Source organism: Cucumis melo, chromosome 5, assembly GCF_025177605.1.
Source record: "Cucumis melo cultivar AY chromosome 5, USDA_Cmelo_AY_1.0, whole genome shotgun sequence".
In the NCBI taxonomy this organism is placed as follows: domain Eukaryota; kingdom Viridiplantae; phylum Streptophyta; class Magnoliopsida; order Cucurbitales; family Cucurbitaceae; genus Cucumis; species Cucumis melo.
Genome location: NC_066861.1, coordinates 26,014,718 through 26,039,339, shown reverse-complemented (window position 1 = coordinate 26,039,339; position 24,622 = coordinate 26,014,718). Strand labels below are relative to the sequence as shown.

General features: G+C 33.5%; 3 protein-coding genes across 6 annotated transcripts; 2 read left to right on the top strand and 1 right to left on the bottom strand.

Moving 5' to 3' along the window:
* The first annotated feature begins 1,268 nt into the window (after nt 1-1,268).
* On the top strand, nt 1,269-8,663 carry LOC103494048 (intermediate cleaving peptidase 55, mitochondrial). Of its 3 annotated transcripts, XM_008455061.3 has the most exons (14): nt 1,269-1,706; nt 2,517-2,591; nt 2,723-2,986; nt 4,185-4,277; nt 4,460-4,666; nt 5,288-5,391; nt 5,571-5,637; nt 5,737-5,844; nt 6,105-6,197; nt 6,460-6,550; nt 6,774-6,844; nt 7,051-7,106; nt 7,371-7,431; nt 7,829-8,663. In XM_008455061.3, exons 1-14 carry the CDS (start codon nt 1,659-1,661, stop codon nt 7,940-7,942), a joined length of 1,452 nt encoding a protein of 483 aa, XP_008453283.2. In that variant the 5' UTR covers nt 1,269-1,658; the 3' UTR covers nt 7,943-8,663. The 3 variants fall into 3 exon arrangements, with proteins under 3 accessions (XP_008453283.2, XP_050940599.1, XP_050940598.1); XM_051084642.1 differs by lacking the exon at nt 7,829-8,663 and having other exon boundaries at nt 1,275-1,706; nt 6,774-6,839; XM_051084641.1 differs by lacking the exon at nt 1,269-1,706 and having other exon boundaries at nt 2,517-2,628.
* A 3,934-nt stretch (nt 8,664-12,597) lies between these two features.
* On the top strand, nt 12,598-13,442 carry LOC103494033 (uncharacterized). Its single transcript, XM_008455040.3, has one exon. The coding sequence runs from the start codon at nt 12,761-12,763 to the stop codon at nt 13,292-13,294; it is 534 nt and encodes a 177-aa protein (XP_008453262.1). The 5' UTR covers nt 12,598-12,760; the 3' UTR covers nt 13,295-13,442.
* A 70-nt stretch (nt 13,443-13,512) lies between these two features.
* LOC103494041 (alkaline/neutral invertase A, mitochondrial-like) lies at nt 13,513-17,626 on the bottom strand. 2 transcript variants are annotated; one of them, XM_008455051.3, is made up of 6 exons: nt 16,553-17,626; nt 15,735-15,894; nt 15,284-15,495; nt 14,512-15,005; nt 14,302-14,350; nt 13,513-14,123 (listed from the first exon to the last, which is right to left on the bottom strand). In XM_008455051.3, exons 1-6 carry the CDS (start codon nt 17,342-17,344, stop codon nt 13,797-13,799), a joined length of 2,034 nt encoding a protein of 677 aa, XP_008453273.2. In that variant the 5' UTR covers nt 17,345-17,626; the 3' UTR covers nt 13,513-13,796. The 2 variants fall into 2 exon arrangements, with proteins under 2 accessions (XP_008453273.2, XP_050940597.1); XM_051084640.1 differs by lacking the exon at nt 14,302-14,350 and having other exon boundaries at nt 16,553-17,560.
* Nucleotides 17,627-24,622: the final 6,996 nt, after the last annotated feature.

The following is a 24,622-nucleotide window of genomic DNA, read 5'->3' as shown; positions in this document are numbered from 1 at the left end:
GTTACTTATTATAAAGTTTAAATGTTGCTAACCCATGTTCTTTGACTTTTCCTTTTGTTTTAAACATATATGCAATCTTTCAAATATTACAGGATCATCATTTACATGTCATAAATATTTTGAAACTAATCACTAGATTAAAACTTCACTAGAATGTCAATCGACAATTGGAAATCGAAATGAGTGTGACGTGTATAGAACGATGTGATGGTGATTAATTCCTAATTTATATTATAAGAATAGCTTTGACATGGTTAAGGAAAGTTAAAAACTAATACGACAAAATTTGAAAGTGTATGGATATTTTTAAAATAATGAAAAAATAGGATTATATTTAAAATAAGAAAAATGACAATACAAGTAGTCCAATATAACTACTCTCAAGTGAAGGAAGTAAGTAAACTCCAAAGTAGAACGCCGACCTCACTTTCTCCTTAGTTAAATTATACTCTTTTTGTACAAACTTAAACCTCAAAGTGTAATTGGCTCAACTGACACACCAAAACGAACACTCTCGTGCATCTCAATTACGAGGATGAGACTAGATTAGAGAAATGGGTCAGCAGAGAGCTTATGAATGGCTCGGTATAATGATGTGTGTGAGTTTCTTACATCAACAAAAGCTGAATAGATTCAACCACCTTCTTACAAAACTTACTAAAGAAAACAATTTAGATTGAAAATTATGTTCTTGTAATAATTTTAATCCTAGATTTTAAATTTCATCAAACTGCAATTCAAAATGTGATGATTGTTGAAATATTAACCCTAAATTTTCTAGAAGGGTTGCAACTTTGACCCTCATTGAATTTATCTATATATACGTTAAAAGAGAAACTTTTCTTTTATACGTTGAATGAAATATAAAACATGTAGAATATCAAAATGATAAATTTTAGGTAAAACAACGTTATAACTAAAATTTTACTTTGATTTTGTTAATTTGAAACTTAATTTTAATTAAAACATTTCTTTGATTGAAATGAACGAGTTTACAATTCTTTTAACTACTTTGAATTGGGGGTAAAAATTGAGCACTTGATTCAGTTTTACGTCTAATTCGATGAAATTAAAAGTTTAAAGTCTAAATCAATATAATGTAACAAGTTTGTGTGTTAAAATTGATTCTTTTCTTGAGATAACATGATATTATGGTGAAGTTTTTTTTTTTTCTATTTGTTAATTAACAATACAACATCGAAAATGAACGATTTAAACCTATAATCTTTTGATTTGGAACATCTTAGTCGATGACATTCGCCGTCAATCAGGTTGGCCTCAAGAGTGTCATCTACATTTCTGTACGAATGACCAAATATTTGAATTGTTAATGCAGAATGTCCCAGTTTTAGAAGGTTAATTTTCATATTATAGGATTGAAAATTCCGCAGTCATTTTAGAATCGGATCATTTTTACAAAAATCTCTTTTTATTGCGGGGTGGAGGCCGAAGCGGAAACGTTCACACCAAAGGCGCTGTGTTCTCAGTGTTCGTGTTGTAAGCGAACAGTTAGAAGTGAGTTTGACCTATAAGTTAGCTCCCGAAGATCAATTACTCAAAAGGGTAGCTTCAGTTTCCATTTTCCAAATTGTAGGGAGCAGAAAGATGCAATCTTGTTCATAATCTGAAGCTAAGTTGTTAGAATAAGACAGCCAACAATGCGGACTCTAGTTCAGAAACTACTGCCCAGAACAACGTTCAAGCAGGTGCGTTTTTGTGAATCTATTTTTTTTTACCCCATTTGCAATGAGTTATCTATTGTTGCTTTGTAAGAAACTAGTTTGTTATGTTGATTGTTTTCAAAATCATCCATTTTTTTTTATTGAGTTGAAGTGTTTGTGATTCTTGAATTGAGCAGAAGTGCTTCTTCTTCCCAGCAATGAGATTCTTTCCAATATGATTGTAAAAATTCTTTCAGATAACAGTGTTGGTTGGAATTGAAATATTTTAGTTGCAGAATTTGTTGCAAAAAGTTAGGCTGAACTCTCTCCACAATCTGAATTTGGAGACTTTCGATGATTATTCTTGTGGGGTCCTTTTCAAGAAGCTGTCAAGAACATCTCAAGAGTCTCCTCCAGGCTCAAGAATCAGTTGTTCAAGTGGAAGGAAAGCTTCAAAGAGGATCAAATCTTCCTTCTGTTGGACTTTAAGAGCTGCTCTTTTTTTGGTCAAAATCTTATAGAAAAGCCTGAAATTGTTGTTTGATGTGGTCCAAAGTCTTTTGGGAAATTTGGTGGAATGAATTCTTAGAATTTTGAAAGATAAGTTAAGAGAAGATGGTGGCCAATTGGTGTATTTTATCTAGATTAGTTTTATGATTCTAGCGAATTGGAGTTCTTTTCCTGATCTCCTTGGCTCTTGGGAAATCTTCTTCTTCTTTTATTATTATTATTTATTTTGTATGTGTTATGTTTTTAAGCTTTTTGTTATAAAAATGCCTCCCATTTGAATACAATTCCTTTACAAGTCTTGAAAAAAAGCACAATGTGTTAATGTTGTTGTATTTTGGTTTGCAGGTTGTTGCTTTCCGGACATATTGTACTGATAAGATACTTGACATTGGACAGCCTACAGCTGCTTCTCATCCAGAGGTCTGATTTGACATGAAGTACAAAGGCGATGCACTAGGCATGCCTCCATTATGGTTTTGCTTAATAATGAAATGGTATTATTGTTTGCTAAAGTTCTACAAATATATTCATTTAGTTGCTGAACCTTGTAGTTGATGAAAGAAGGGGAAATCACCCCAGGAATAACTGCAGAGGAATACATTACGAGAAGAAAAAGGTTGCTGGAGCTTCTACCTGAGGATAGTTTGGCCATTATTGCAGCTGCGCCGGTGAAAATGATGACTGATGTGGTGCCTTACACATTTCGACAAGATTCTGATTACTTATATGTCACTGGATGTCTACAACCCGGTGGTTTGGCAGTTCTGAGTCATGACTTTGGATTGTGCATGTTCATGCCTGAAACAAAGCCTTATGTATGTCTATTCTTATTCATTTAATAATTCTTCTCTCTTTTCCCTAACAATTTAGGTTCTCAGGTAGCAATCGCTTTTGAAGTGGTTGGATATAAAATTAAGGAACACAGTTAAGTTTATAAACAAATTTTATCTCTTTCATCTCTCTTTTAGTTTTTGATGTAACCGCATTCCTGTGTGCCCTTATGCACTTCTGTTCATTTTAAAAATGTTCACTTTCAGTTTTCACTTCTTAACCTTATCAGATATCCTTTAAGACTACTTTATCAACAAAGAGACCATGGATATTTATGAGGAGAAAGATGGGAATGAAAGGTCAAAGATTACCAAACCAAATATTCTCTAGAAATTAGGTTTTCTCCATTATGTAAAACAAACTTGACAGAGGGTAGGGAAAAACTGAGACCTTTAAGAAATGTACTTCCATGGACTGTGATTAGGAACTCTTTGAACCAAGATGGGAACCATCCATTTTGTAGGAGATAAGACAGCTTTCTCTCAAAACCTAAGCAAGGTGATTACAGGAAAGACCCCCAATTAAGGCTATCTTAGAAGTGAAGAAATCACATAAATCATTAAGCATTGCTATCTAAGAGGAAGCAATGGACTGTACAAGATCTCAACAAAAACCAAAAACTCTACACTGACCTTTAAGCATCCTGTTGTTCCAAAAGAAGGATAACTCAGGGAGCATTTTTCCAGATAGTTTTTGACTTTCCCTGTAATGACCAATGGATAAGAATCAAGATCTCTTGGACCAGATTAATGATATCTCTAGGACAATGCTATTCAAATCTAAACTGAAGCAAGATCTCTGCTTTCTATTTTCTTAAATGAATTTAGTATTGTTTAGATAAAATGTAAGGTGACATTCAAGGTCTTCTAGCCATGGTGCATTATGCTAGCTGATTTTACTAGGATGGGACAAGTTGGTTATGGGGGTGGAGTGAATAGTATATTTAACATTTTTGTGAGTTGGTCTGAAGATTTTTCATCTTGAATTTTTTGCTGTGATGGTTAACTTAAGGAATGATGCAACGGGGTTTGTCTATTTTCTCAATTATTTCCTTGTTCATTTTTTCTGTAAGGTAAGTAAGATCTGAGTATGATCAAGAGGTCAGCAGTTTTTGTTTTTGGAGGATAAGAGGTCAGCAGTTGCGTGGCCATATAGTGATGCAATTTAATTATATTTTATCAGGATGTTCTTTGGAATGGGAAAATTGCAGGAGTCGACGAAGCATTGGAATTTTTCAAGGCTGATGAAGCATATCCATTGAGAAAGATGCGTGAGGTGAGTCAAATTCTAGGGAATATGATAGAGCCAATACTGAGATCTGTTTGTTTTGTCACGGCTGATTAGCATCACTTGTGAATTTACTTTTAAGATTCTGTGGAACTGAATGAGGCATTTTCGCTGTCCATGAAGTTCTCTTTACCAGTGTTTTGCTTTTCACCCTCTGTATTGGACCACAGATACTTCCGGATATTATTAGGAGGTCCTCAAAGTTGTTTCATAATTCGATTACTGCCAGTCCAGCTTATGTGGATTTGGAGGCCTTCCAAAAAGCGGCAGAGAATGGCCAAGTGAAAAATATTTCACTTTTTACTCATGAATTGCGGTTAACAAAATCAACAGCAGAGATGAAGTTAATGAAGGAATCTGCTTCAATTGCTTGTCAGGTATCTCCAAGCTTTTTGTTGATTTGTCCTGTTGGCTTCATGATCTTGTCTTGAATGTCTCCTTTTGAACTCAGTTATTTGTTAAGAATTAATTCATTCATGGTTGGAAGGCTGTTACTCAATAGTTTTATTGGAAGAGGGGCTTTCTCATCCTCTGCGCCAAGGCTGTCCTTTTGAACTCAGTCATAGTTTGTAAGGCGGAGTCATAGGCTTGTAGTTTGATATATTTATTTTACAACTTAGCTAGAGCACAATGGTAAAAATGGACAATTCGTTTTTCAGAATCAACCTATCAATTTGATTTTAAATCCTCTTTTGTATCATGTAAGTCTTCAGTCAGTTAGTCTGAGGAAACGTTTTCCTCAGAATCCAAAGTTATTCATAAATAGGAGTTTATTTTATTTTATTTTTATAATAATTTTTATTTTTTATGAGACATTAATCACCGACTTGAATCATCATGAGAAACCCCCCTTCAAATTGAGGGAGGATCAATAAAATATCATGACAGTGCAATATTTTTTCTTCAAAGCACAACTGTATCTTCCACATGTTGTCAATTTTTTCCAAGTTTACTTTTACAAAAATGATGCTTCCTATGTTTGTTTTTGTTGGGTTTAGGCTCTTTTGCAGACAATGATGCATTCAAAGACATATCCTCATGAGAGTCTGTTATCCGCAAAGGTAGAATATGAGTGCAGAATGAGAGGTGCCCAACGGATGGCGTGAGTGCTCTTCATAATTGGATTTAAAGAAGCATCCCTATCTAGATGTTTGCATTTTATTCTTAAGTGTATGCTGAATTGTGCAATTTGTGAACAAAGTCTAATTTTATATTTTAATAGGAGACTTTAAATTATGCAAGATTTTACAATTGATTCTCAATTTACCTTCTCTGTCACAGATATAATCCTGTGGTGGGTGGTGGCTGTAATGGTAGTGTTATACATTATTCTCGAAATGATCAGAAAGTAAGTGAATTCATCAATTAGTACTTAGGCTTTACAATCGTGAAAGATTGAAAGAGTATGGACATTCATAGGTGGCATGCACATGATAAATGATTGCAGGTCAAAGAAGGGGATCTTGTTCTAATGGATATTGGATGCGAATTGCATGGTTATGTTAGCGATCTTACTCGTACCTGGCCCCCTTGTGGAAAGTTTTCTGCTGCTCAGGTGTTTTACCTTTTTCCCCAAGTCTATTGATCTATTTCAAACAATGTGAGGATTTTCAGCAAACTTCTTGTTTTGCCGAGTTCTAACATCAATCTTTTCCATGCATGCCTTTGTGAACACGAAAGCTTTAGTTGGATCGACAGTCGTTGTTACTGCTCTTTAAGCTGACCTCGGTTTTTTTGAATGTCTGATGTTGTTGTTTTTGGGATTAGATCTTACCCTCTTTTGTGCCTCGACTTACTTGGTTGAATGTATCTCAGGAAGAGCTTTATGAGCTTATACTACTTACAAACAAGGAATGCATAAAGCTTTGCAAACCTGGTGCTAGTATACAGCACATTCACAACTATGCGGTAAGTTTTGTATACTTATTCAATCAAAGTCTAATTGATATATAAACAATAGCAACAAATCTGGTGCAGAAAGACCTCATGAGGAAGTTAACATAGTTTCTCTATGGTTTAGTCTTTCTAAAGTTTTCCTTGCAATATGTTCGATTTTTTCCATTTTGGTCAGTTCTTCACTTGATTAAGCATCTCACTTTTTCATATATTAACAATGCTACACAATCATTGAACAATTTCATGGCCCTTCTCATATTTTTCATGTTTGCAGACCAAAATGCTTCGAGAAGGCTTCAAAGAGCTTGGAATTTTGAAAAATTCGAAAAGTGATCTTTTCCACCATCTAAATCCCACTTCTATAGGTGATTTTACCTCCTTGGGAAAAAATTAGCCCCTTTTCTTTTTATTTGAAAGAAGCATGCCACATTTTTTTTAAGAAAAATGTCATGGTACATGTTTCTTTTCATCAATGTGCTACTTTCCAGTTCCAGAAACTTTCCTACTTTGTTCCCATCAATGACATGATATCCGTTCTAATTTGGCTACTTGATTACTTTCTTTTCCCTTTCGGGTTCCTTTGCTCAGGCCATTATCTTGGAATGGATGTCCATGATTGCACTAGGGTTGGTTATGACCGGCCGTTGAAGCCAGGTGTTGTAAGTTTCGTTCCTATTCATATATTTGGACACAGACCCTTCTTTCTATGTTTTCATGCCCCTCTGTGTGAACATGTTCGTCCCATTTAGAGATGTCTTTTTTTAAAAGGAAAGATCCGTTAAATCAACCATATTTCGATATTTAGTTTTACTAGTCTTGTTTTCATTTGGAATTCAATTTCTAAGAAATTCTTTGTTGTTTGCAGGTAATAACAATTGAACCGGGCGTTTACATCCCATCCATTTTTCAAGGTCCAGAGAGGTAAACAAAGCAAAAATAGAAGCTTATCAAGTAACAAAAAATGAGCTAGTCCTTCAACATAGTTTACTATTGTTGTTTTGTTTCCTGTGAATAGGGAGTTTTCACGATTAGATTTGGAAAAGTAAATTTGATCACGAATTTCTCTCTTGTTGCAACTTATCTTTGTGTTAACATTTGGATTCTGCTTTTCAACTCTATTCTTTAATTATATATTTCTAAAAATATTTTGCTATAATGTTTCTTATTTAAGAATGTACCCTGCAGATTTGCTGGTATCGGGATAAGGATTGAAGATGAAGTCCTTATAACTGAATCGGGTTACGAGGTATGTAGTTCAAATCCAAGTTTCTTATGGATAGTTCTGAAAGTTTTTGTTTATTTATTTTGAGGAGTGGAGGAGTCTGGTCTGATAGTTGATTTAAGAGAAATGTGGGGAAAATTAGTCATTCCATAATGATGGTAGCGACTGCAAAATGGGCTGTCGACATTCTATAAACCTGTAACCTTTAGGCCAAAAAGTGAGCTTTATGTTACATCATGTGCTATACAACTGTTGTCCTCGAATTGTCAAAGAGTCTTCCATTTTCATCATGAATTAGTGTGTAATTTGGATTTTAGGATTACGCGTTTCGCAGTTTGGTTATATCTTACGATGGCTAGATCTGATAAATCAATTTGTTCTTCCTAGGAATGAATTAATCAATCCTACTTTCTTGCATCAGGTCCTTACAGGCTCAATCCCAAAAGAAATAAATCAGATAGAGTCATTGCTGAACAACTTCTGCTTTGGATCTACAATGCATGCCCCAAATTTTATGAAAGCTTCAACCTGTTGATCAAATGTGGACTCTTTTTAGGTGTGACATATTTGAGAATGGGAGGACAATGATTTTATCCAAAGTAATACTTGAGTCTGGATTGTTCGGGATGATAGTTAGGTATTTTTGATGTGCAAATGGGGCATGCAAGCATGATGGTGAGACAATGGGGATGTGGATTTTCTGTCACTAGTCTTAGCTTGAGTATCCACGTTGAGATGCGACCATTGTTATGAGTTGCACTGGTGGAGGATTTCAGCTAGTGGCATCAAAATTGACTATATCATCTGTACTTTCTGTTTCAAAAGAATTGCAAGGAGAGAACTCATTTTGGTTTCTTAGTATTAGTTGTGGAGTCCATGTCCATTGGCAACTTGTGGTAACTATCGCACCGAAACGTTCGAGTAAAGTCGTCGAATTTAGTAGTAACTAAGCTCACTTGATAAAGTGGCGGAAGAGGCACCACCACCACCATGAGGCTGCTATTTGCACATCACTTTCATCTTGCTGTCATTTCATATTCACCATGGCGTACCGGTCCGACTTGATTCAAGTATCGTTTGGATCCCTTCGTCTCAATTCCCACAAGGAATATATTCTGAATCACTACTATAAGTAGCCTTTTTGTACCATCTATATACTTTAATTCCATTCATGATCATGGACAGGTAGTTAGGAGGTTAACAGTTGGTTGGTTTTTAGGTACAATTCATTTCAATTTAATTTTCCTTGGATCCAATGGCCTCAATTTAATTTTGCAGTTAATTTTTTGTAAGAAATAAGCAGTAATATTTTGAAATAATGTTTCATAGTTATGGTGCAGCTTCCTACTGTTGCAAGCTGCATCCATTTATTGTGTTTTTGGTTATGACTTCAAGGAGGCCAACTTCTGAATTTGTTGCCTAAAGAAAGTATGGCCATTCTGTTACTATTTATTAAAAATCACAATTTATGATAGTCCTTCTCTGAGCTCCTCATCATTTGTAGATTACTTTTAAAACATTATCTTTTAAGTTTTCTATTAGTGGAAAAAAAGAGAATTTTATTTCATATGAGATTTTGTACCACAAAAAAAAAAAAAAAAAACCCCTTTAATTTCGTTTTGATCATTTTATCTTTAAAGTTCATAAAAAAAAACCCCATTGATTATAATTATTTAAAATTCATAAAAATGGTAAATTTAATGCCAATTTTATGTATTGTAAATTAAATTAAAACTTAAAAGGTTATTTTAAAGTTTTTTTTAAAATATTTTTTTTATTAAAATTGAATGAAAAGTAATAATACACTGTTACACAATTGTAAGATAACAATTTTACAAACATAGTGACCTAAACCAATTTTACAATTTTCAAAATAGTATTTTAAAGTAAGTTTATTAGCAATATAACATCCATTAATCTTTGTAATACACTTACATGCAAAGTTTTAATTATTATTATTATTTTTTGAATTTGCTAGATTAAATTAAAGGTGAAGAAATAAAAAAGAAAAAAAAAACTCTTAATTAATATTAATCATTCAAAATAACAGTAACAATAATAATAATAAAAAAATAAAAGTAACAAATTAATTCCAATCCTCAAAACTCCCAGCTACGGAAAAAAAAAAAGAAGAAAAACCTAATAATTATTATAAGAACGATAATAACTAGACATTCCTGGATAAGTTCTAAGAGCCGAAACTTGTAAAATCTTAAAACATAGACGTTCGGTGTCCCAACGCAACAAAATTTCATCCCCACTATTATAGTCTACGCGGTTGACGAAGTCAGGACCCCAACTAATAACAAATTTGTTAGAATCGGATAGCATTGTCATGGTTGCTTGAAAACTTCTGTACAAATCCATATCAAACATGGTGATTGTTGCAGATTGATTTTCGTTGGGAAAATATTTGAGAAGAAAATTGGCTCCAAATAACATTTCTCCAGCATCCAAATTTAGATACAAGCTTGTGCTTCCATCTAGTGTCTCTGTAACTGACCATGCATCCTCCATTTTCTTCTTCTTCTTTTTCTTACGTAATACGTATTCAAATTGCATGCAAATACTAACTCTCTATTCTCTATATATATACAGATCGATGTTTCGTTAAATAAGGACAGTATAATGATCAGAAACAATTAAGGAAATATTTTCACGTGCAATAGTATTTAATATTTCTTACACAAATATAGAAAATATTTATTTAGTTAAAGAAAACTCTTGTTAGATTTCAAAAAAGTTAATGTTGGTTTATATATTTTCTTTTAGAAAAATATTGACTTTCTATAATAATATAATTTTTTCAAGACATATATATTCCATAATATAAATTATATCGTGTTGAATGAGGATAATATTTTTGAGAATATAAATTAAAAATCGAGGAATTGAATTTCTCAATATTTTATTTCATTTGAGATTTTGCAAAAATATTTCCCTTAATTTCATTTTGATTTTATCATTTTTCCCCTTTATTTTAATTATAGCAGGTGATTTTGCATTTTATTTCATATAAATTATTTTTGCTGATTTTTTCCTTTTAATTTCATATAAGATTTTCCACCTTTTTTTCTTTCTTAATTTCTTAAAAGTAATATTGGAAAAGGTTGGAATTAATTTAAAAGAAAATCCGATTGTGATATACTGAGATATATATATATATATATATATATATAGAAAAAATAATATTTCGTAAAAGAAAAATATTAAATGAAATTGATCTTATACCAATCCCAATAGCTTTGTTAATTTCTATATATACATATAATTTAGGACAACAAAAAAGATTTCATACTTTGTCTATTTGTCACGTGAATATATTTTTAAAAATAGTATGAAATTTACTTCTATTTATAAACATAGATATTTTTAAGTGTATATATAGAAAATATTATTTTTGTAAATTATTGGTGGATGAGAGAAGTCCCTTAGATTTTAAAAATTGTTGATTTATATTTTTAAAATATTAAAAATTGTATCAATTTAAATTCTAAATTTTCTTAAATGGATGTAATATCAAATTAAGCCTATTCGTTGCTTATTATTTAATTTATTTTATTAATTTTTTACGATATAACAAAAATGTTAATTCACACTTTATGTCGATGTTCAAATCTTTGAATATATAGAAATATCAATAAATTGTTAAAATAAGATAGAGAACATTCAATTAAAGTATCAACTTGTGAACTAAAATTGAACAAAAATCAACGAACTTTCCACAATGTTATGAAAAAAAAATAGATTTCCACTCCTCATTTTATTGTCTCTTCAAATATGTAGTTTCATCTTTGATCTTTATCCGTGTGTAACATATAAGTGTGTGCAATGGTTTGTTATTACTAAAATAACATATGTATGTATATATATATGTATGTATATATATGTATGTATGTATGTATGTATGTATGTATGTATGTATGTATGTATGTATGTATGTATGTATGTATGTATGTATGTATGTATGTATGTATGTATGTATGTATGTATGTATGTATGTATATATGTATGTATGTATATATGTATGTATGTATTTAATAACAAGTTACTTTGAGGTAATGAACATTCAAATTATGATGTCACATCATTTATTTATTTTTCTTAATTAGAGTGATTGTTGAAATACAATGTCATTCATTAATTTTTCTTAGACCTAATGAATGAGGGGGGGCAGCTAGTTGGTGGATTATTATTATTAGACTAACTATGAGTCCAAAATAAATACCTAAATTTTAGGACCAATTTCTTTCAAATTTTGTAGGCCAATAAAGCACTCCCTAAAACTAATTCTATATCTAATTAATTATTCAAAAAAGAAAAAAAGAAAAAGTCTAATTGTATTGTTTTATTAATTAAATTAATATTCTAAGGTCGTGAAATAAAGACTTTGATTAATTTGATCCTTATTCTTTTAGAACGGTTTATTAGAATTTTAATAAAAAGGATAAGCGGTAGCCGTTTTTTATTTTTTAAAGAATCAAGACGAGCAATTTTGAAAAAAATAGATGAACTAATAGAAGATGAGTAAAAAGAACAAAGACAAAATCACACGTTTTGAAAGTATATGAACGAACGTCATATTTTAAGGCTACGATACCTGATTTTGCAACCTCCAAATCAATGCAAACTGAATGAATGTGAAGTTAGATATTCATTGACTTAAAAAAAACAGGTTTCTTTTAATTGATTTAAATTCTATTTTGAATACAATAATTGAGAATAAGGAATTGAACCTCTTACTTCTAAGGATGAAAGTCATACCAATACCACTCGTACTCATTTGGTTTTAATGGAGTTAAATTCAAACTAACTACGTAAACAAGTTCATTTTAATTCAGTTAAATTCAAACTATATATACAATCAATCAAGCATATGTTTGTGAGATTTCGAGATTGTTAAACTGGTTTTTGACATCTTCAAAACTACTTCCAAATATGTCTTTAATGATAAAAAATAATTTAATATTCGACTAATGAAAATCAATTCTAATATGGTATAAAATGACATGTCCTCAAGTTTACAAAATCACTCCTAAACATACCACAAATAAATCACTTGACACCCATCGTAGTTAGATGTATAATCAAAATATATTTTCCAATCTCCTAACCATAAGCATGCATGACAGCAACATTTTGACAAAAACCTCAGACAACTTATCCAATGTAATTCAGCCTCACCTTTCACATTAAACCTTGTGCTTCTATACATTAAAGTTTTCAACCATACAACCACTTATAGTTGGGAATACAAATAAACAACTATATAAAGTCCAACATCCTCACTTTTCTTTCACAACCAAAACAAGTGTGATCAAACAAGGAAAGAAGCTATAAACTCATAAAAAGAATGTCTCTAATCACAGAAGAGATCAAAGCCAAAGCTGATGAGCTCTACTATGGAGATGAGATGTGCCAAATCAAATCAAGGGAGCTGCTCAAAGAAATGGATCTTCCAAATGGGCTGTTGCCAATGAAAGACATGGAGGAATGTGGGATTGTGAAAGAGACGGGGTTTGTTTGGCTGAAGCAGAAGAAGAGCTATACTCATAAGTTTAAAGACATTGATAGGTTGGTTACTTATGGCACAGAAGTTACAGCCTATGTGGAGAAAAACAAGGTTAAGAAGCTTACTGGAGTTAAGGCTAAGGAGCTCATGATTTGGCTCCCACTCTGTGATATCTATGTTAATCAACCACCAAACGGGAAAATCACGTTCAAGTCTACGACTGGACTGTCGAGAACTTTCCCTGTGTCAGCCTTTCAGGTTGAAGAAGACGTCAAGGTTGTGGGAGAGAAGGAGAACAAAGAGAAGGAGAACAAAGAGAAGAAAGTAGTGAATGGAGCCGCAGCTGCTGCAGCTATAGAGGTGAAGGAGGTCTGAGTTTAGTTCTTTAAAATTTCAAGGGGCTCTCTCTTCCTCTTTACTACTGGTTTGTTTTTGGCTCAATATGTTCGCTATATGTTCTTTTTTTCTTTTTTTATGTTGAAAGTTTGTTTTATTGAATAAACATTGGTATGAAGTTTACGTACTGTAATCGTGTTAAACAAAGCTTCAACATGGCTTTTCTGGGTAACAGGGGGGGAGGGAGATGGATAAAGTTAAGTGAATGGAAATGTATTATTGTCAAATAATTTACACATAAGATGTTCAAGGAGAGAACCCACAGATCAATATTCAGGCTCTCACTCAATAGAAAAATCTATTGCCAATTAACTACAATTAATTGGTTGACAGTATCAGCGTATTTGGCTGTTGCTTGCAAAACAGAGCTTCTGCTATCCTTTAGAACTATGAACTCTTTAATTTAATTGCTATAACCTATTGACTTATAGCTGTACAGTAAAGTGCAAAGGTATTCTCATTCTTCAAGAATGGAGTTACCTTAAACAAGGATGTGTGATCGAGCAGCACCGCGAGAGCACTTCTTCCTGCCCGTCTTGCTAAGTGCACAAACACATATCTCAAGTAGCTCGTAATCCTCTTCCCAGAATAAGGATGATGCAAGCTCTGGATTCTCAACCAGCATTTTTGATGTCAGGAACCCAGCAATTGACCAGGTTTGATAGAGTCGGGATTGCTTTCCAATGAACTTTCCAGTACGAGTGTCATAATATTCGGGCCAGCGATCGCCTGAAATCCTTTTCTCAGCCACAGCAACTGCTTTCTTGGCCATTTCAAGTCTTCCCATCTTGATGCATGCCAAAGTGAACTGCAAAATATTTGACTTAAAATTGTTATATATGAAACTATTAGACCGGTCCCTACTAATGGACTACAAGGCAATTACTTAATTCAATAAATAAAAAAGGAGCCATTGCGAAACGTCTGTTCACTAAAAGCAATGAAATGAAGGACTCATCTCAATGCTATCATCATTTTTATGTTACCTGCCAAAGAAGTGTTGGCCAGGATCCACCGTTATGATATGACCATGGACTGAAAAGAGTCGGAAAGATAAATGGAAATGAGCATCAACAAATCACAGGAACAATTTTTTTATAGGAATAAAGTAGATCTAGATATTCTACGGAGAAGGATAATGCAAGGCAGAGAAGTAGAATACATAATACATATTACATATAATGGATAAAACTCACGTATTTTTGGGGTCGCTGCCAGTGATTATGCGCCATTCCTCATACTCCAGAGCAGGGTAACATATCTTAAGAGGCATATGACCCACAAGATCACTCCATTTAGCTTCAATAAGATTTAGAATAGCTTCATTTTGCTTTGGTGTACCCAAAGATGAAACAATAGACCAAAGATTTCCAAGTGTAAAAAATCTAAAATCCATATGAGCTGGTTGGAGATTGCCTATCAAATAACCTCCTTCCTCTGGTACCCAGTCCATTAGCCACTGAGGAATTTGGTCAGGATAGATGTTGAATTTGTTTGTAGCATCCATGGAGTATTCTTCTGTCTTATAGCGATAAATCTCATTAATTTTCTTCATATCAACCCAATAATATTCTCTGATATGGAAAGATAGTGCACTGAGTCGATTGTTAATGGCCCTCACTAAGTTCTTGGATCCATCATTCACAGTGAGCATTTCACGAGAGCATCTTAAAGCTGAATAAAATAAGGCCTGCATAATCGAACTTGTTATGATGGATGCACACGACAAACTTAAATGAAAAAAGGCAAAATGTCCACACATGGTTAATATGAAACTGAAATAACAGGGATAGGATAAAAAAAGGGTTTCATCTGATGGATTGGATGCTTTAAGAAGCAATAAGCATGCAATGTAATGAAACAGAAGCAGCATCAAGAACTGAAGGTGAATCCAGGATGAAATTCAAATTCTTTTAGGCAATAAGTTAAATGCAGCGTGCAATTTGTTTAAGTAACATTGAAACTCACTTGGATCTCAAGGGGATGGCCATGAATACCCATTCGACGATCAATCATGCAGGAGCCATCAGTAACCAACAGGGAAGGAAACATATCAAACCCATCTGTTAGACAGAGGTTAAGTATCATTTTCAACCCTGTCTGGACATCCACCCGATCTTGTAGAGCATAATCCCCAGTAATTTTTCCGTAAGCCCTTAGAAGAATGATCCACCACAATCCTATCAAAGAAGAGAGAAAAAAAAAATTAATATCGAATGTTTCTATCCAGAGTAGTTTCTGAAAAGGAGAAAAATTTGGCTTTATGAATAAGAAAAATAGTTCTCCTAATCGATACTTGACTCAAATAGGTTATACCTCAAACCATCTTCAGAAGGAGTTACAAACTAAATTGAAATGATTTGAAGTGTAATCCTGACTGCTGATGTCAAACAGAAAAGAACAAAGTAATCGTAGTAACCTGAATCTACTGGTGCCACCCGACCAATAGCTGATTCACCAAAGTCAGGATCTAAGACTTCCTCAAAGTTATTGCCGTCAAGGGGAACAGTTCTGACTTTAAAGCTTGCTGGCATCAAGCCCTGTCCTGGGCTATAACAATCAACAGTTTTCTCCCAGCTCTGAAAAAATAAATGTCTTTTCTAAGCTTCAGATAACAAAAAGTAGCAATATATGAATATCTTTTGAATCAATCTAACTCCAGATACAAAATTTGTTATGAAACAGTAACACTTTGTGTCAATTGAACAATCATAAGCAATAAACAAAAGATTTTTGACTAACAAGCAAATTTTCTCAAACTAAAATTAGACACTCAAGCCAGAACACTACCTCTGAGATGGAAATGATATCTCACATGCAAGTACATCCTTAAATTTAAAATCTAAGTTATATCCTTTGTGCCCGAGGACTAGATACACATTTTATAATTCTTTTATGCAGCTGCGGAACACTTGGCTAAAACCATGAATGCTACTAATATTTTGGTTGAAAATGTTGGTTAAATGGTCAATGAAATCTCATATCATAAATACCCACATAGAGTGAGTGAGATCGAATAATTTACTAAAAATGATCAAAATTTAACATATTTACGTAAGAACTAGCAGCTGTAGGGTACGGAGAAGAAAGTTCCCTAATCATTAAGAAGTTGGAAGATTCTAAAAAGTAGGGTTTATATTTGATTAAAACATTACATAAACATTAAGAACAACCAAATCAGACAAATAAGTAAAAGAGATAAATAACAAAACCCATGAAGAGCAAGGAAAAAGGTACCTGCAACTGTAAGGTATGAAGGAGGAAGTTCCTCACAATCTCCCCTTCGCCGTTCAGCAGGAACGCAAGGGCAGAAGGAATGAAATCTCGAATAAAGACCTGGTCATAATTCAATGGTTGCTTATCAGCCGGATCATTTGCAGCCATAGTCCCAACCGGACTTCCACAATATGTCACAACAGCTTCACGCAACAATCTCCAGGCCTCTTTCTCAATATCAGACACCTCTCTCTTGGAAGTAATAATCTTAGCTTTGTTCAAATCCTCTAAGTTTTCCCCATTTACATGTTCACCACCAACTTCTATTCTAGAATCTTCTTCTCCTACAATATTCTCATCCTTGTCAATCTTTTCAACAGCCAAAGGCTTCACATTCAAACCACCTTGAACATATATCCTCTCGAAGTTGTTGTCATTCACACGGGTTTCAATCGACGTCGAAAAATCACGAACTTTTGAAGCAATTCCAGCAATTATAGACACACCCCTTTTGGTTTTAGGAAAAATACTATAATTACAAGGCCTTGTTATTACCCTGGATTGGCCATAACTCAATCTAGCCACAGAACAATTCTGGGTCCCTTTCAAAAACCGTTGAGACCTCGAGAAATGAAAAGGGTGAGAAGTATAATGACTATTAGAATGAAATTTGAAGCTAAAGTTTAAACAAGAATTATGGGGCGAAGTATATGAGGATTTTACAGGTGAGAACCCAAAAAACCCTGAATTCCTACAACTAATTAGAAGCCTACAAGAAGCCTTCATCGTCGAATTATCAAGCAAAGCAATCATATTCAAAACAATGAATCAGAACAAAAACAAACCAGAGAAAATCAAATCAGTGAAAAGTGGATAAGATTCAAGAATTTTGCGCGTAACAGTCGTGCTTAACGTCGGTTTCTGCGGCGAATTACAGAGAAAAATTTAAAGGGAAACTTGAGATTGATTGAAGAGGAATGGTATCTGAAATTGAAGAAGCAAATGATTGGTTTGGGAAAAAGGTAAAATGGGTTTCATTTTATAGATGCAATTAACGAGAAAAAGTAGGTAAAGCTGTCCAATTGGTGGATTAAGTGGTGGGTTTTTTAACTCTCAAATTAGCAAAGTTTTAATTTTTATTTTGAGATTTTAAACAAATCTATAAGCCTTTTTTTAAGGGAATTGTTGGATTCTTCTCAAGTGGAAATGAATAACTCAAGTTTTTGCCTTTAGATTTTTCACCTCCCTTAATTATCTCTCTTATTTGGGGAAATATCTAGCAAAATTGCCTTTAAAACCCAAAAGTTTTTGTGGATGTTTACATTTATATTTCACTTATCAATTTCAACATTAAATATCTAAAATATCTTCGAGCTCGAAATAAACGTAATTATTTTATAATTATTTTGGTTCATTTTGTTTGGTTTAAAAATGTTCTTCAAATCCAACTCCAAAATCTATCCACCCTATTACAAGAATTATGAATAGTAAAATTGCATTTTTCCACTAAAAAGAGTTAAATATCACAAGTTTTCGACTTTAAATGTACATTTATACACTCTAACAATAACACATAGATTAATTGTTATATAGAAAATTGAAAATTTAAAGACATGTAAATAACCAAATTAAGAACGTGAAAAACGTACCTCAACATTTTTGGTAAATTTTAGTAAATTAACTATTAGAGCTTAATTTTTAATATAGGTTAAAAAATGAAAATGTACTAAAAGAATAAAAATAAAATCATTAATTTCACTATTGAAAAATATTGGTTTAAATAGATGAAAAATATTGTATTTAGTACCTTTGTTTTTGGTAGGTAGGGTTATAAGATTGAGTTTTTCGATAATTACAAAAAAGTATATTAAGGAAGTTAATAGAATTACTTGGTAAATGTGAATAATATAAATATAGGAAAAATTTGAGTTACTTGATAAATGTTAAAAATATAAAAAATATAAAAAAATGGAGTCACCCGATTAATCTACGACACTTGTTATTAGAGTTGAATTGTTTATACTAAGTCACAAACTCAAGAAGTTAGGTGGGACATTAACCCCTTAGAATTAAGATTGGCATAGGGATCCAAACAACATAAAAAAGAAAACAAAAAGAAAAAAATAAAAATTTTAGGTTAAAATAATATTTTTCAAGTTTATTCAGCTTAGTCCCATATACTTTCAAAGTTAAAATTCTCCATTTTAGTATTTGTATTTATTGAATTTTAGTATTTGTACTTTCAATAAATCTTAAATCTAGTCCCTACTGTTTAATTGTAGATTTTTTAAAATAATTTTTATTATCTATTAGTAATTTCAGTATAAAATTTTGAAAACATATTTATAGTTAGTTTAAAATATGAAAAAATGAACTAAAATATTTATAAATATAACAATATTTTCGTATTTATTACCAATAGATATATACTGATCGATAATATTGATAGAAACAGATACAAATCTATCACTATCTATTGTTGATAAAATTTTAACAATTTGAAAGTACAATACTTAACAGTGAACAAAAATTAAACTATAAAGACTTGTTTAATTGAAGTTTTATCACTCTCTTATAAGTTAAAAAATGGGATATTTGCAAATGTAGCAATTATATTCAAATTATATTCAAAATAATTAAGCATATAGCAATATTTTAAAAAAATTGCAAATATAGCAAAGTCTGTTAAAATCTATCAATGATAGGAGTCTATCACTGATAGACCATGTAGAAAATGTTGGTCTATCACTGATAAACCATAAGAGTCTATCAATGATAGGAATCTATCACTAATAGACTTTGCTATATTTGTAATTTTTTTTAAAATATTACTACATACTTAATAATTATTCTTAAAATTGCTACCTATTATAATTACCCTTAAAAGAATCACTTAGAATTAAATTGTTTTTTAAGAGAGACCTAAAATGGCATTGATAAAAGATATCTCATTGTTGTGTCAACCATGCTTTGTATTTCTACTTTAGTTAAGTTTTGTTTAGTGTGATGGAGGTAGAAATTTGGACCATACATTTTTAGCCATTAATCCAAATATATTAGTTGAACTATGTTTGCATCGAGCAAAAGTTAAATTTATTAGTGATTTTAAAATTGCCTAATAATATATACACACTTAATAATTTGTCATTGTAATTAATTGAGTTTCTTTGATTGAGTTAAACATATGTGAAGATAACGATTCGAACTTTTAATATAATCGATGGTACAATGTCTCATTCAATTAAGTTAATTAACTTTGATTTTTGTTTTCAAACTTAAGAAATACCTTCAACATCATTGTTCGCACGAGGTTTTCGACAAAACGTGTTTTGTAGAGTTGAATTTGTGTGTGTTTATGCATGTTGATTTGATACGATGTGCTTTGATTTGTAGTACTTGATCTTTTGATTCTCTCTCAATTGGATTTGTACGCTTGACGTATGGAAGCAAAATGCGTGATCATGTACTTGAAGTTTGAAGTATTGAAAGAGTGTTTGTATCTCCAATGGAATTTCAATATTCGAGTGTGGTGAGCTTCAGGAGTTAAGGAGTTTTTTGATTGTGGAGAATTCTCTACCATATTCCGACGCATTAATGCGTCGAAAAATATGCTATTTCTTGTAGTGCTAAGCCCTTTGGAGTGTAAAATTTGTGACCATTCATGAAGAAAACTTTTTTATTTATAGAGTTCTCGATGGGCTTTGGGAGCTTGGGTGTGGTTGGCCCATTGATATGGCCTTTAGGCTCAAGTATATACAACTTGGGTTCCATTTATTGTTTGGGCTAAATTAAGTCCTTTGTTGGGAGTAATTGAATTTTAGTCAAAATAATAATATTCAATTGAACTAATATATATATAAATTAGTTTGACCTAGTTGTAATATGATGAAAACGCTTGGCACCATCGAGATCAACCAATTTACCTTTCCCAATTTTAATTTGGGACAATGTTAACTTTTAATACTCCAAATTTAGTTATTTATAATTTCAGTAAATGACGTGATAATCCGTGATCGGTCCAAAATTTCTTAGTCAAGAATCATTAAAAGATGTAATCTCGAGGTAAGAGATTCTTCTATTAGACCGTAGTAATGAAGTTAAGAGTTTGCATGCGACTTTCCTATATTATGCATTAATGTAGCTTAAAATGCATAATGTATTGATGACGTATGATGATGACTGATAGTTATGACTGAGTTATGTTGATGATGATAACTGATGATGTTAATGATAATGCATGAAATAGTAATATCATAATTTAGAATGTTATGATTAATACTCATGCCATGTTTATGATGTTATGATCTGCTACATGTTGTGGATATGGTATTCTGTTAACTTTTTCTATTAGGGTCCATATGTGTAACGACCCAACTCCTTATACTAAGCTGAGGTCATTACTAATTAAAAGATAATAAAATTTCTTAATTTAAGAAATAAATAAAATAAAATAAAATAAAATAAAATAAAATAAAATAATGCATCAGATGAAATGACATAAAGCGAAAGCAAAAAGAGATCCCTATGGCTCGCCACGGTCACTTCTTGTAATTTGCCAGCTTCCTTCGGCTTCCACCTCTACCTCTGCCTGAAAAATTTAAATAAGAAAGAGTAAGTACAAAAATATACTCAGTAAGGGACCCACTACTAGTCCCGCTAGGTACCTGTTAACTTCCTATTAGAGTCCTGTAAAGTGGTATCCTTAACTGACACGTTCCCGAACACGTGCAATCTGTGATTCTGTAGGAACATATCTGGTCTTCGGTAAACCCAAAGGAACACCTAGGACAACTGATCTTTAGTGTACCCGAAGGAAACACTAAGACAATCGGGCTGTGAGTGACCCCATCGAATCACTCGTAATCATGTTTATGTCAATGTCATATTGGACTGGTAATCCTGTCAGACTACACAGTCATAAAAAGGTGGTGATCTCGAGGGACACCCATGTGGGTACGACTCTAATAGATAAAGCTAACAGTAACCCTACCCATAGCATGTAACATGACATAACATCACCGTAAACATGACATAACATAACAATCTAGCATACTTAACCAAATATCGTAATCATAAGCATGATGCAGTCGCCTTCATCAACATACTACCCGTCATAACATGACATCAGTCATCAACATCAATCATCAATACAATGTCAGTCATTATAAATAACATTGAGTTATGCAATTTAGCTATCATCCATGCATAACCATACACACATGCGATCTCTTAATTTCAGTCGAAAGTCTAGTAGTAGAATCTCTTACCTGGAGATTAGTTAAACCGAGATTTTCCTAAAAGTCGTGGTTACACTTCCCAAGGAAAAATCCTAAAGATAGGGGTAAATAACTAAGTTTAAATAATTTAACTCACAGTTGATTAAGGATCCAAAAAAATCCAGTTGATTTAACTTACCCAAAAATCGAGGCCAAAATCGATTTAGACTTAATTGGACAAATTCCAAGCTCGGTTTCCAGTTAAATCTAGCCAATTTAACTTAACAATTAACTTAGTTAGGGTAAAAAATAAACCTTAGTTGGGTATGCTAAAAACCAAATCAAACTTACCAAGGCTTACCAAACAAATGGGTCAAATAGGGTAAAAAAGAAGCTTGGCAGCTCAAATGGCTCGGCTGGAAGAGAGAAACCGACTGGCGGCTCGGCTAAGGTGGGCGCGTGGCTTGGGAGAAGGCGCGGCTGGCTGGCGCGACTCGAACGAAGGCGCGGCTCGGACGACTGGAGGCGTGACTCGTACACGCACATGCGACTAGGGGCTACTGCTGTCGGGTCGACTCGAATTTGTGCCTACTGACAGTCCGTTGATGGAGAAGATGAACGAAGAAGACCACGATGATGCTTTACGAACGGCGAAGCGCGTTTGCTGATGACGACAAGCGACAAACCTTGACGGCAGCAGATGAGCGACGACTCGTGACGGAGACACTAATGGCTACAGACGGACGACGGAGGCAGACGGCTGGCGAATCGCAAGCGGCGAGGATGATTGGCTGGACGCGGTCAAACGACCTAACTCCTTATACTAAACCGAAGTCATTACTAATCGAAAGATAAATAAAATTTTCTTAAGTGTAAAAATAAGAAATAAACCAAAACCTCTAATACTTATTAAAGATCATAAACAAATGTTTTAAGGATAAAATTAAATAAAATCCTAATTCGGGACCTATCTAATTTAAAAAAATTAAAAAATTAAAATAGAAAGTGCATCAGATCAAATGACACAAAGCAAAAGCAAAAAGAGATCCCTATGGCTCGCCACAGTCACTTCTTGTCATTCGCCAACTTTCCTCGACTCTTACCCCTACCTCTACATGTAAAATTAAACAAGAAAGAGTGAATATAAAATATACTCAATAAGGGACCCACTACTAGTCCCGCTAGGTGTATGTTAACTTTCTATTAGAGTCCTATAAAGTAGTACCCCTGAGCTGGCACGTTTCCAAACACGTGCAATCTATGGTCTCGTAGAAACATATCTGGTCTTCGGTGAACCCGAAGGAACACCTAGGACAAACTGGTCTTTAGTACACCCGAAGGAAACACTAAGACAATCGGACTGTGAGTGACCCTGTTGAATCACTCATAATCATGTCTATGTCAATGTCATAATGGACTGGTGATCCCGTCAAACGACATAATCATAAAAGGTGGCGATCCCGAGGGACACCCATGTGGGTACGACTCTAATAGATGAAGCTAACAGTGCACCCTATCCATAGCATGTAACGTGTCATAACATTATCATAAACATGGCATAACATAACAATCATAGCATACTTATCCAAATATCTTAATCATAAACATAACGCAGTTGTTCTCATCAACATACTACTAGTCATATCATAACATTAGTCATCAGCATTAATCATCATTACAATGTCAGTCATCATAAATAACATCGAGTTATGCAATTTAGCTATCGTCCATGCATAACCATACACACATGCGATCTCTTAATTTCAGTCGAAAGTCTAGTAGTAGAATCTCTTACCTGGGACGTTAAACCAAGATTTTCCTAACAATCGTGCTCACGCTTCCCAAGGAACAATCCTAAATGATAGGGGTAAATAACTAAGTTTAAATAATTCAACTCGTAGACGATTAAGGATCCAAAAATCCAGTTAATTTAACTTACCCAAAAATCAAGACCAAACTCGATTTAGACTTAATTGGACAAATTCCACACTTGATTTCCAGTTAAATCTAGCCAATTTAACCCAACAATTAACTTAGTTAGGGTAAAAAATAAACCTTAGTTGGGCATGCTAAAAACCAAATCAAACATACCAAGACTTACCAAAAATGGATCAAAATAGAGTTAAAAGAAGCTTGGCAGCTCAAATGGCTCGGCTGGAGGCGAGAAACCGGCTGATGACTCAACTTAAGGGAAGAAACTGGCTGGCAGCTCAGCTGAGGAAGGGACTGACTGGTCGGCTCGGCTAAGGTGGGCGCGCGGCTCAAGGGTGGAGAGCGGCTCGCACGAGTGGGGGCTTACGCACGCGTGGCTCGGGTTTGGGTTTTACGGTGACAGATTAGACAGAGGAGGACAGCTCGAGTCGAGTGGTGCAAAGGACGGCATGCGACTCCTCTTCCGCGAAGATGCGACTGCTCCGACGACTTGTGCGGTTCGGACGAATGTGGACAGACGACGGTGACACAATCGAAACGACTGGGTGGCAGTATCTTCGAAAGACCGCTGACGAAGCACGACGGGCACTTGGCAGATGGTGCGGCAGACGAACTCCTCGACGGCTGGTCGAGCGGCGGTGGAGAAGGTGGCAGCGGCTAGAGTTGATGGAAAAATGAAATTAGGGTTTTTAGGGTTTGGTTGAAAAAGATGATGGGCTCCCACGCATCCCGAAGCCTATTTTATAAAAATAATTCCTTTTGTTTTTATTTTTCTCTTTTTCTCTTTCCCAAAAATCTTCACACTCTCTCTCTTCATTTAAATCCTACCAAATCTCCTCTTTAAACTCAAATTTCCCTCTCTCTCCAAACCAATCATCTTTATCTTTCGAAAATAAATAAATATCTCTACTTAATTATATTATCCACATAATATAATTATTTT